Source organism: Colletes latitarsis, chromosome 1 (genome assembly GCF_051014445.1).
Source record: "Colletes latitarsis isolate SP2378_abdomen chromosome 1, iyColLati1, whole genome shotgun sequence".
Lineage (NCBI taxonomy): Eukaryota > Metazoa > Arthropoda > Insecta > Hymenoptera > Colletidae > Colletes > Colletes latitarsis.
Genome location: NC_135134.1, coordinates 46,501,968 through 46,514,605, shown reverse-complemented (window position 1 = coordinate 46,514,605; position 12,638 = coordinate 46,501,968). Strand labels below are relative to the sequence as shown.

The 12,638-nt window shown below is 36.7% G+C and overlaps 1 protein-coding gene across 1 annotated transcript in view; it reads left to right on the top strand.

The window, feature by feature from the left end:
• Nucleotides 1–12,638, top strand: part of Slo2 (slowpoke 2) — a 199,289-nt gene that overhangs the window by 154,649 nt on the left and 32,002 nt on the right. Inside the window, exons 5-7 of the mRNA XM_076762347.1 lie at nucleotides 3,603–3,677; nucleotides 7,000–7,083; nucleotides 7,160–7,254. Coding sequence (XP_076618462.1) covers nucleotides 3,603–3,677; nucleotides 7,000–7,083; nucleotides 7,160–7,254 — 254 coding nt within the window. The remainder of the gene's footprint in view (nucleotides 1–3,602; nucleotides 3,678–6,999; nucleotides 7,084–7,159; nucleotides 7,255–12,638) is intronic.

Below are 12,638 nucleotides of genomic sequence, written 5' to 3'. Positions count from 1 at the left end.
TTTCTAACGTGCAACATTAAAAGCAGAGATGACCAGCCTTCTATTAACGCTGAGTCACTAACAGGTTCACCCAATAACTTCGTCGTGCCAGTTATTTTCCAGAAACAATATTAATCGTCGATGTCGTCTTCTGTTTGAAAGTATGGCTTACTCTTTCGGAAACTAAGGGACAGGAACTCAAGGTTAACGTCATTCTCTCCCCTCTAAGTAACCTAATTCACAGTGTCTTGTAAAACGTGATACTAACAGATCGGGAGCGATTCTTCATGGAAGAATAAATCTACCACACGTTGAGCTTTTCACTCGAATAATAGATAAACAATAAAATATCTAGCAATTTATTCGTAAAATTTTTATTCGTTCGTCGTGAGATATTTAATTCTATAATTGAAATTTTTATTTCTATTCAACTAGGAAACGGATACAGAATTGTTCTTCTTTCATTCTATACTTGAAGTTGTTGTTTAGATAAGAACTTTTCCCATAATTCGAAAAGAAACTCGAAGACAATTGTGTTCTAAGAACGTGTTCCATTCTCTGAATAAGTGATCAATGTGAGTGACATCGATTGAGATGTTCCACCCTGTGCAAACGACACGAGCCACTGGCACTTATGTTAGATAATGGATGATTGACAGACGCTGATCATTCGCTTCCATCATTGAACATAGCACGAATAATAGGAAGTAAATCATGTTCTTGTCAAACTTGACAAACACGAAAATATTACAAATTTAATACACGCGTAGACTGCTGGATCGAACCTGGTCAAGTTTTGTCTTTAAATATGAATTTTCATAATTGGTTTTCTCAGAAATGAAGCCTCACATTTTTAAAATTTTTTAAACGAGGATCTCTACACATGGGAACCTGTCATTACAGTAAACATGCTATAAAAAGATTTAAAGCAAAAGCTGACAACGCTGTCGACGTAAACGAAATCCACACACGTTTCAATGTTTACTGTTTCACGTCTCGTTAGTCTTCTTTCGATCTTTCTCTCTCGAGATACTTGTCAAACCTCAGTATTTTAAATATCGACCTCTAACCCTACACTTCTAAAAGAACCAACACCTGCGATCGTTTGAAATTTATACAGTTTATTGTTTACTGTTTGTGGAATATATTTCATGAAAGAATAATTTTACACAACATGTTATCTTAGTCATAAATTTATGTAAAATAAGAAAGCCCAAAGTCGATACGAACGTTGTAATTATTGCTCAGCTTTCCTCTAAGCCCCATTAAATATTTTAATTATTCCTAACTAATCGTTTGAAATTAGTTGAACGAAATAATGTGTCGCGTAAATTTGTATTTACTGCGATAGAGAAGATTCGAGCGTCTATGTAAATTTTTGGAATCTTTTTATTAAATGGTAGGAAGTCGTGGGTATTTTAATATGTAAAAATCCGAAAAGCGTTTTTTCGATGGTTTTGGGGTTTGACTACACCCTTAAGAATGCCTTGAAGTCGTGAAAGCTTTTCTGTGGCCCGTGACAAAGGTTCGAGCCCTCGACAGCTTGACAGAAGGGAATCGGAATGGAAAATGTATGCACGGTGGGCGAATACAAATGGGAGATTAGTCGGTGTTGAAGTGTAGCACAGTTTTTGAGGAATTCCTTTGGGAAGTTCGATCAGATAGGAACGAAGAAATTTGAAGAGCACCCGGGGTCTTGTCAGCGCTTTGCTCTTGTTCGTCTTGATGGAAAAGGGGGAGACGTATTCATGAAAATTCTTTACATTTGGGAATTTCGGGACTGTTCGAGGCGAGAAACAAGAGCGCCACTTAAAACGAAAGAGTATCGTAGCGCTGGGCACTGCCGTGAAAATTTATTTTCCACGTCCGTAATTACGGCGCGCGATAAAATATCAGGTCGTTAAACGCGAAATAGCGAACTTAAAAATTTTTTAAACTATTTAATAACGATTAAATGAACGGGGAAAATTAATTTACCCCGTTAATTTCTGATCGCGTACGCGCCACGCCTTTTCCAACGAAACGTTATACAGGTTCGTGCTCGTTATTAGAAAAGTCTGCATTTCTGTAAGTAATGAATTCTTTCGGGGCATTTTGAACTTCTGTCCCTATATAAAGTGCTTCCTTTGTTAAAACGCGGCCTAGATGTTTGAAGAAGAAGTAATCAGTTGGCGATAGGTCTGGTGAATACGACGGATGTTACAATTCTATGAAGAATAGACTCCTTTGTATTACACTCATGGATTCCATATGCCCCAGAACTATTGAAAAATTTAATTAAAGTTTGAAATCTATCGGAATCTGTAATCATGGAATTGTAGATTTCTGTCGCTTTGAATTAAATTTTTAAAAATTGCTTGGTACGATATTTGTAAATACTTGTTTCCCACCTAGCAATAATTATTATTCTACCTTCTCGTCGAATACTTAAAAATGATACAAAAATCTGACTTTGAATTATACGACCATAACAAATGAATTTAATTAATTCATCGATCTCGACTGTACGTAAAAGTGTGTTTCTGTTCATCGAAATGTTTTGTACGTCGATGGAGACCATTCTCGAGGATCTATTCAAGCGTTCGGAACAGAACCGTGTAATTAAAACTTTGATTCATATTACTTGCACACGTCAGGAAATACCGTAGAGGCTGAAAACCCCGCGGGAATGCGGCATTGCAATCAGTTTTCGGTCCTAGGCCAGATATACGTCAACCAGTCGCGTTAAAAAGACATATGCAAAGATGATCCGATTAATTGAGAAGAATTATGCGAATACACAATATTTCGGGGAGCTCGTGGTACATGAAACTGACTTTATTTAATAACAATATACGTAGCATAGACTCTGAAACTTTTTAAGTTCCGCTCTTAATATCTAAACAATATTTGTAAGGCATCCACAGTTTTTCAACTCAACTTGAAACCAACTTAACGCAGACTAAATATTTATTATCGAAAAGATAAAAATATCGTGAGAGTATTTAACAACAGTTTCCAATTTAGAAATGAATAATCTTCTCAAAAATAAAAAATAAAGAACCTATCGTTACTACGTAAATTTTTAAATCGTGTGTATGATTTAATTTAATATAAAAATCCGATGATAAAACATGGAGTATCAAAGCGAATCGTACGCGAGATCCAAATCGATTATAAATTATAATTTGAAAGGCTATACGCGGTCATTTAATCGATACCGCGCTGTTCCATAGTATTTAATTAATGTTTCGCCGCTCCTTCTAAATTATTAAGCCATCGTCGTTAATGACCACCTGAGTGCAGTTGTTGTGACGCTGAACGTGTACGTTAAAGGAAAGGCGGCGAGATAATTTTGCTAAATGAAACAACGCAATTACGGTATTAGTACAATGTTTTAATTACCGTTCATCCCCCGCGATCCAGCTTGACCGTACGCAAATCCGGTGGGAACATTCGTTCGGTTTTCAGAAATTAACGGAAGCACCTGTTGATCTGGACATTTTGGAAATCGTCGACGCGATCCGTAGTGGTCACAGAAAGTGCAGGACGGCTGTTCGCTTTGTTTTTTAATCGTTTAGCGCACTTTGCATTTTCTTAAAATTGTCGCTGGGTTTGTTGAGCTGCCTTCGTCATGTTCACAGGGAAACGTCTGGCAGCAGCTTCTCTCTTTCCACTTCATCCTGGAGCTAGTCAACACGATACCATTCACGGTTACGGTGAGTCACTTTTTCGCAATGATTTTATCGCCATAGCCTTAGTAACGTCTGAATGTTCAAATTATTACACTGTGTCTCCTCGAAATTGATATTAATTTTCTGTGTGTTGCATCAAAGGATTGTTCAGCATGAAAAATAACTCTTTCCTGAAATTAATTTTTATTTACGTTGTTACGTGTCCTACAATAAGACGCTGGTATATAAAAGTATCATCAAGACACACGTGATGCAATGTAAAATAACAAACGACGTATTGCAAGGTAGAAATATTTTTCTTTTAGTAGTTTAATTTGTAAAACTTTCGCCTACCTCTACAGTATTTATTTATTTATTTATGTAATTTACAATTCTTAACTATTACTATTTAGCTATAATTGTTAACATCGTTTAAGAAAATCCTTTACATTATGACTTGTATTTTCTTTCGTTATGATGAATAATGAGAAATGTCAGAAACAGTAATTGAAATAACATTGTCAGTGATATAAGTACACGCCTCGTAGCATTTAAAGTATTAAATAAAGTAGGTAAGTACTTTGAATCTTCAGTGATACTATATTCAATAAAAAGGAACTACGTTTGAGGCTTATATAAGACCGAGAAATTGTACATGGCTGCTCGGAAAATCCGTTGAACCAAATATGTACGACATTAGACTCCTGGGAGACGAGTACCGATATTCCCAGTTCAATAAGGCTCGTAGCTGACAAACCTGAACCCGTATAGAACGATGAAGCCAAGCTCGGATACGTGTGATTCGAAACTGCCATGAAACGCTTCGTTTGTTCGAGAATTATTAATTTTTCTGCCCCTTTATTTACATGGAACAAGTGTTTTCTTCGTTCAGAAATTTTTGGAACGCACCAAAGGTGATCTAACTTGGAAATTCAATTTTTGGGAACCACCTTCGAAGCAGTCAGATTCGCGGGAACGATTATATCAAAAAATTAGATTTGTCGCACGGATTGTCGACCAATTTGTCCGCTGTATTTTACAACCGAGGAAACAGAGCTTTACACGGAGCATTAAAATGATTCATTAAGGAGCGATTTGAGAACAAGCGTTTCCCAGACGCCGAAAGCCATTTACCGGCGATAAAACGTATTATATCAATCGCTGGATTCGTTCTGAATTCCATTCCACGGGGCCACCGATAGGAATCTGCACGTTTTACGTACCATAGGCACGCAACATCAAAAGGTCCTAATAGAACTTTATTTCGTAGAGTCGCGATCCATAGTGTGCAGTTTGCCGGACTTTGTCCCGTTAACAAGCACCATGGCAAACGAACCAGGGAACTTACTTGTTGCTTTGCGTTGCCTCGGCTAAATATGCACCGTCGATCTACAGAGTGGCCCAAACAATGTGCTCCAAGCTGTTCTCTGCAAAACCACTGTTCAAAAGTCTAGAAGCACTATTTTAAATATTTAAAAAAATAATTCTCAACCTAAAATTAATATTTTCCAACGTCTCTTCCAATGTTTCCCTTTAAAAAAATTATTTTTCTTGAAGCAAAAATATGTTTCTGCAAAATCGCCGTTCAAAAGTCTAGAAGCACTATTTTAAATATTTAAAAAAATAATTCTCAACCTAAAATTAATATTTTCTAATGTATCCCTTTAAAAAAATTATTTTTCTTTAAGCAAAAATATGTTTCTGCAAAATCGCTGTTTAAAAGTCCAGGAGCACTATTTTAAATATTTAAACAAATGATTCTCGACCTAGAATATAATTCAAATATTTTCTGACGTCTCAGGAAAATTGTTTTCCTCGTAAAGTAATTAACTCCGTCTCGTTTAAATGAAAAGATTTAAGTCAACATCAGCAGTGGTTTCGTTATGAACGTAACGTTTTATTTGGCCCGCCCTGTATAGTTACGGAATTCCGATTCTCCGGGGGGGGGAGGACATGCTAAATTGTAATAATGAAGTTTCATTTTCCGATTGGAAACGAACGACTTGTTGCGTTGGTCGACAATTTAGCGTTCGCGTGCTTCGAATATCTTTACGATTCTTCGCTGGTGGACTTAAATATTGATATTCCTCGCGGAGGGAAATTGTGTTAGGCGTAGTCGTTCGTATTAATACGTCGGTTCGTGCAGATTTGCTACGACGATTTATGAGAAGCGATAAGAGTCCAGGAATAAACTGTCGTTTATGTCTGCAAGTGGTGAACTTTGTTCTCTGTCAACTATCGAGAATTTGAAAACCAACGCGCATTTTTAAGGAAATCAATAATAACTTCGTAATACGACTTTGAAATTTACAATAGAAAAACTGACAATTTAATAACAAGCGTTTATTAAATTTATATTTCGACTCGTTGAGTCATCATTATAATATAAAACAAAATCAGGTCGATTTGTGTTTGTATTATGCTGTGCTCAACGATCAGCAACATTTAAGCGGAAGATTAAATATAATTATACCATATTTGCAAGAGAAACATAAAGATTGCGCAACATGCAGCAACCATAAAACGCAGGGGAAAAAAAGTAACATGTTATATGTTTATAAGAAAGCCTGGACTGAGCGTTGGAGATCGTTCTAAAAGATACCGTACGATGGCTAATTTTATATTATAAATAACGGTGAAGCATATTTTCGTAAGTTACTGCTTCTCTTATATTAAATATATTAAATTGAATTTTCATTACCGCGATAAGGAAGTACGCATAAACCATACGGGTAAAAATAGCTGAATTTCGCAAAACTTTCATAACGAAAAGAAGTCTTTTTTATTTTCATGCAAGTTTATTCGATAGTTGTTTAAAAGTTAGAATTCGTTCGTGCATGCTATTTCGCATCGAACGGGGAAAGTTTGTACGTGTTTCAAGTTTTATAGAATGAGCTTTATTTTGTTAAATGAAACTCTGTGGCCTGAATTGTTCTGTGTTCTTGATTGGAATCTGAAAGACGCGATGGCGTTTCTTCGACACAAATTGTACGCGATCTTGACGATGCATCGATCTTTATCTATCCTGTAGAGATTAACCTCGATCTAAACGCGAATAGGGTGTAACGTGATCAGAAAGTGGCGGTTTGATTTCATTGGCCTAGTCTCATTAGTTTTGAGTCTCATCTACAGCTAGAACCCTAAATCCCAAGTCAATGTGTCTCGCGACCGTCTGTAAAAGATTTATTATAAAGTATAGAACCCCTTATTTATTGCTATTCACAACGTAGATGAAACAAGATCGATAATATGGTATCCAGTATTTGTGTTTAAAGTAATGGCTTGGAAATATGATATTTCATAACGATTTTAATTTCGTGCAACCTTAAACAAACAATATACGATAAATTTGACATTTTATTTTCAGTTACTTTATCCACCAATGCGAAATCTATTCATTCCGGTGTTCCTGAACTGCTGGTTGGCAAAGCATTCCTTGGAAAATATGTTCGTGAGTAGTTTTATTTCCATTCTTCGTGTCGATGTTGATGTTAATCATATTCTAATCTTCGATGCTCGTGTTTCAGAACGATCTACACAGAGCTATGCAGAAATCCCAATCAGCATTAAGTCAGCAACTGATGATCCTTAGTGCAACATTACTGTGCCTTGTCTTTACTAGGTGAGTAACAATACAAAGATGCAATTAAAATCTACTACTTCTCAATTCTAGTTTAAACTGCTTAATAGCTATAATATGTTAAAATGTATATATAGTAATTAGTTCAGTCGGTCTAATGAAAATTAAAAATGCAATTCCAACCAAATTAATTCACACACGGTCGCTGTTAGCGCGCAGAGTTATTATTTAATTTTTGTGCATTAAATACAAAAAAATCATATTTCTCTCATTGGGTATATTTTACGCGCAGAGAAATTGATATTTACTGAAATATTAGATTTTAAATGTGTTCACGTTGACGTTTATTTAAGTTGTAATACCTGACTGACGTTCCGTGGCTGGAATTACTATTATTATACCTACTCGACCTCTGTACAACACTGAATAAACATTAATTGCGGTTTAAATATCTGAATAACGCGATTGTTGTGTGAAATTTCAGCCGTTCGCTTTTTAGATTACCTTAATAATAAATTTAACCGGTTGAAACTATTGGAATTTATGAAATATTACAATAGGTATGCTGCACATGATCGTTCCAGTAATTCAGTCGAGCTATAGAATCGTTCTATCAGTAAAAATAGAACAAAATCATACAGGACAGTATTGTATAATTCAATGACCTCTATTATTCTATGATACGACATTTCTTCCAAGTGCATCGGTGCATTAGAAAAGTGCAATTGCATTTTCTTTTAATGAAACAAACTGATTTCTTTTGGATAAATCGATTCCTTGATTCCTTGATTCGAACAAAAGTATTAATATGATAGATAATTTGTTTTACAACGAAAAGTGCAATTGCAATTTTCTAATGCACCGATGAACTTGGGAAGACATTACGTTTGAAAATCCGTAATTTTCTTAATCATTTGGAATCGAAACTATTAACGAAGAAGTTTATAGCTGGGAATCAGAACAGTCAAATAAATTACATTTCTTCTACTTCTACTTCCCTACTTTATTAAAGAAGACAGTACCTTCGAAAGACGGAATCAATGCGATAGTCAATTTCAACTTTTCCAATTTTATGTAAAATTCTTTCCCCTATCGAGTAGTTCGTTGGTATTTCGTTCAAATCCAAGTATTAGGTTCCTAAACTACTGGCTACTGAATTTTTACTAACCCGTCGTCATCAACTTTCTTCTTAGTTTTACATGCACGGAACCTTTGCGTGCCAAACTACGCTCAATTCTGTTTTTATATAGTACTTACACGTGAAAGAATCATGAGTAAAGAAATACTTCTACGGAATATAAGAGAGAATTTGTTCCATGAATTTCAAGAATCATGTTAAACAAGAAATTAATCAGTTATAAAGGGAAAGCGAAATGTACAAATATTGCAAGTAGTCCTGAATTAATTCGCGTGATCGATTTGTCATACTCAGCCTTGCAACGAATCGTACAACTGGCGATGAAATGTCAGATCGAAGTATACAAAATATCGTTAGCAAACACTTCGATGTTTACTCGCATAATTTTTATTGTCATTGCATGTAAAAAATGCTGCATTAAGTAAGAATTTACAACAGGCAGACAAGAATCGTTTTCTAAAGAAATTGATAGAGAACTGAGAATACTTGATCATTTGAAAGTTTGCAAAGACTGTTAGTCAACGAAACATACAATCCCTTTGTATAAAACACATTAGTGATTTCACAACATTGCAAGATTTATTACAGTTTAATAATCATCATAGTTTCAAAGTTCTGAAAGGGTAAAATTGATGCTTTCAAACACACTATACGGGACAAAAGTAAATACCTACCAACTCCCTGTGCAAACAGTGGATCCTTGGATAAGAACCACTGTACTTGACCATTCCATGTAATCACGTTACGTGACGTTTGTTACAACACCTTTCCATTTAATAATTTATATATTTTCCAGCGACGCCAGGGATTACGAATTAAAATTCTGTCGGCGTGTCGGTCAACTTTTCCAGGGCCCTTATTCTCTCCCGTTATTCGAGTTTACACAAAGCGCGCACTGCGTTGCTTGCATACAAGTCGTATTACATTATTCGAATAACGAGGAAAGTTTACCTGAGCAGACGTTTCCATTTACGAATTCGCCCAGCTGCTGGGATCCCGCTTAGCCGGTGAAAACTTAATAAAACGGTCCTTCTTCAGCGCCACAGCGCCGCACGCGTGGCCTATTATCCAAATTAAATTTCCGCTATTCGTATCAAGTGTTCTCTGGTCTATTGTTGACTGCTCCTCCTCCTCGTTGGACCACGAACGAGGTATACGAGTAGACCTTACACCTTATGGACTTTCATGGTCCAATCTGACTGCCATACTGACCTAAAAATTCGGAGGTAGAACGTCAAACAAATCTATTACAAATGAAAAACAAATTTTAAAGGTGCAGTAATTTTTCGGCGAAATTAAAATATTTCAAATACTTCCCAAAAAAATTATTTTTAGTTGGGGGAGTCAATTACAATCACTTTTGGTGAATAGACATACCCCCGAAATCCTACTCAGTTTCGAGAAAAAAATTCATTACCAAAAATGTCATGTCTGACCATATGTTGATATGTTTCCCTGAAATTTCATGTGTATCTTTAAAATGTTATAACTTCTGAACGGATTGGACGATTTTAATGTTTCGAAGAGCAAACAACGCGTATTTTAATGAAGAATATTTAACAAATCTAAGAATATTCGAAAAGTTGTTCCTTAATTCCATAAAGTAAGAAAAATCACATTCTACCATAGCCTTCTGTGTCGAGTTTTTAGAGGAATTCTTAATGGTTTGAGGGAGCAATGAAATATTCTATTAGTGGATCTATCGATCAGGGTCAGAGAACTAGTAAACGCTGCTTCGCATGAAAATGCTTGAGGAATCAATCCGTTTGTAGATCCGGCATGTAAACTAGTCGCGTACCATTGCTAAAGGCTTTAGCTAGTGTCATGTGTTTCAGCTACAATTATGATTTAATGATAGCGACGAAGTCAATTGTGGACAGAGACGGAACGTTCGCCTGCATCGTTTCCCGCTCTGCTTCCCCTTGGATAATAGTTTCATCAGATTGATGTTATCGTCGAGCAGCGTGGCCTAGAAACTATGACATTCGCGAGCAGATAAAATTGTACGTCTATATTTCGACTTTGCTTCGTTTAAAATCAAAATGTCCGGTTTTCGATCCGGAAAATGCGAATTATACGCGACGCGAATCTTCTCTCGTTTTGTCGTCTTCACGAGCCGCGTGCACAGCATGCATAAATGAAGGAATAATCAAAGTTTCCTCCGCCTTGACCTTGGTGTTTCTTTTAATATGTCGGTCGACCCAAATAAAGCAAAGTCGTCTTTGAAACTGAGACGAAGGCAAACATTAATCGAACAGTGAACGCGGTCGAACGACTGGAAATGCTAAAAATGGACTCGGAAAGCACCAATCGGATAAATTACGTGTCTACTGCTTTGTTGTTGAACGTTTCTATACATGGAACGAAGTTTGCATCTATGTCACTGGTAGAGCATAGTCGCGAAACCGCGTACAATTGATATTTGTCCGTCTTGAAAGTGCAATGAGCGTCACTTTTCATAGCATTCCAAGTTTCAAGGTGCTGAGTGTTGTACAATGCTCGATACACAGTACATTCATTGATATGAGGAATGACGAGCTCGACTCTATTATCCGCGACGATAAATTGTCAATTAAATAGGTGGTAATTCCAAGGTGGTCGTTGAAAGATTTGTGAAACGACTATTGTGCTATCGTAATCGAATGAAAGTAAAATTAGAAAAATTAACCGCAATTTCTACAAACGTGAGATGTTCCTTAATTATCTTCACTGTTTCCAGTATTTTCAAATTTGACGTCCAACAAAAATTGCTTGTGTAACCTTTAGGTAATAGAAATGAATTCTTCATGTATAACATAAATGACGTATGACGAATGACATATGTAACGCGAATGACGTACAAACTTCGAAAGATCACATTTAAGACTCTTCGTTGTCGACCACGTTATTTCGATCTTTTGCCAACTGGATTATTATTTATTCAAGCAGCTCGATTAGTTCTGGTAGCAAATGAAATTTTCGGAAAAGGCGGCTACTAAAAACGTGGTCTTGGCATTCATGAATAGTGGAACACGAATTTTTTGTGAGAAAGAGATTAGAAAACTTGTGGCTAGATAGAAGAAGTATATCGAAGTCAATAGCGATTACTGTGACTGATACAAATTACTACGAGACTGTAGTTTCCGACTTCAAAATGGCTGACAAATATATCTTTATTAGTCTGCTTCTTTTCATTTATTTTGTTGTTCGTTCAGCTATCCTCGATCAGACATTTGACAGAGATTGTACAAATATTATTCAGACAACGTTATCCAACACACATGATTTACGAGTTTCAATTTGTCTATAGTACGATAGATATAACGAAAATAATAGTTATACATCTTAAATACGCATTCCTGCTCTTATCTTCGTTCTACATTTTACTATTTCGACTTAGTGTACATTTCGGGGCAATTATTTACTAAATATATTAAGTTACATATATTCTTCTCGTAGAATTTAATCACTGCTCTATTTGTAAGAACGAAGAGTCACATTTTGGGTATCGTTTATTTGAAATAAACCCTGTAATATTTATTCGAAGTATATAGCCGAATCCCGGTTGTTGAACGTTCCCAGTAATTGAATTTTCTTAGGGGTCGATGCCTAAGCAACAAGGTAATGAAAGAACGAGGGTTCCGCTTGCTTATTAAAATCCAAACATCCCGCCATACGTTGGTTGAATTCGTAAAAGTAAACGCGCGTCTTGGCCCGCTGGAAACGCACGGGATACCGGAATTATTAATTCAATTTTCTGCGGAATTGCTCCTCGAGCGTGACATTCTCAATGGCCCGTACAAATGTCGCTTTCCTTGAACTCCCTTAACGACGCACTTTAAAAACTCCCGTGGCCTTTCGGGAAACGGGACAGAGAACTTTCGTTAACGACGAAACACTCGTCCGGTGGCCCGTAAGTCGTGCACCAACGTCAACCCCCCCTACCCCTCTCGTATTGTTCTTGTTCTTGGCGAAGATTCGTCCGTGTTCCGTGCAAACCTACGCAATATCGGCGCGAATATTACGATCGTGCAAACCGGGAAAGGGCAAATCATGCCTGATTGACCTAGATCGCGATGTGGGACAAACGTTAATAAGTAATCGTGGCGGCTCGTGCAGATGGATTGGTATCACCATCGATCGTCGTGATTCATTATTTACGGTGTAGTTCTAGAATGGCGTACTTGTAAGCTTCGCCCTTGCCGTCGTTGTGCTCGACGCGACACGGGCGCACGAACGATCTTCAAATTATCCTGAAGTCGTTCCTCACGCGTTGTGCAAGGATTTTCCACGGGGTTGTCTGGTATAT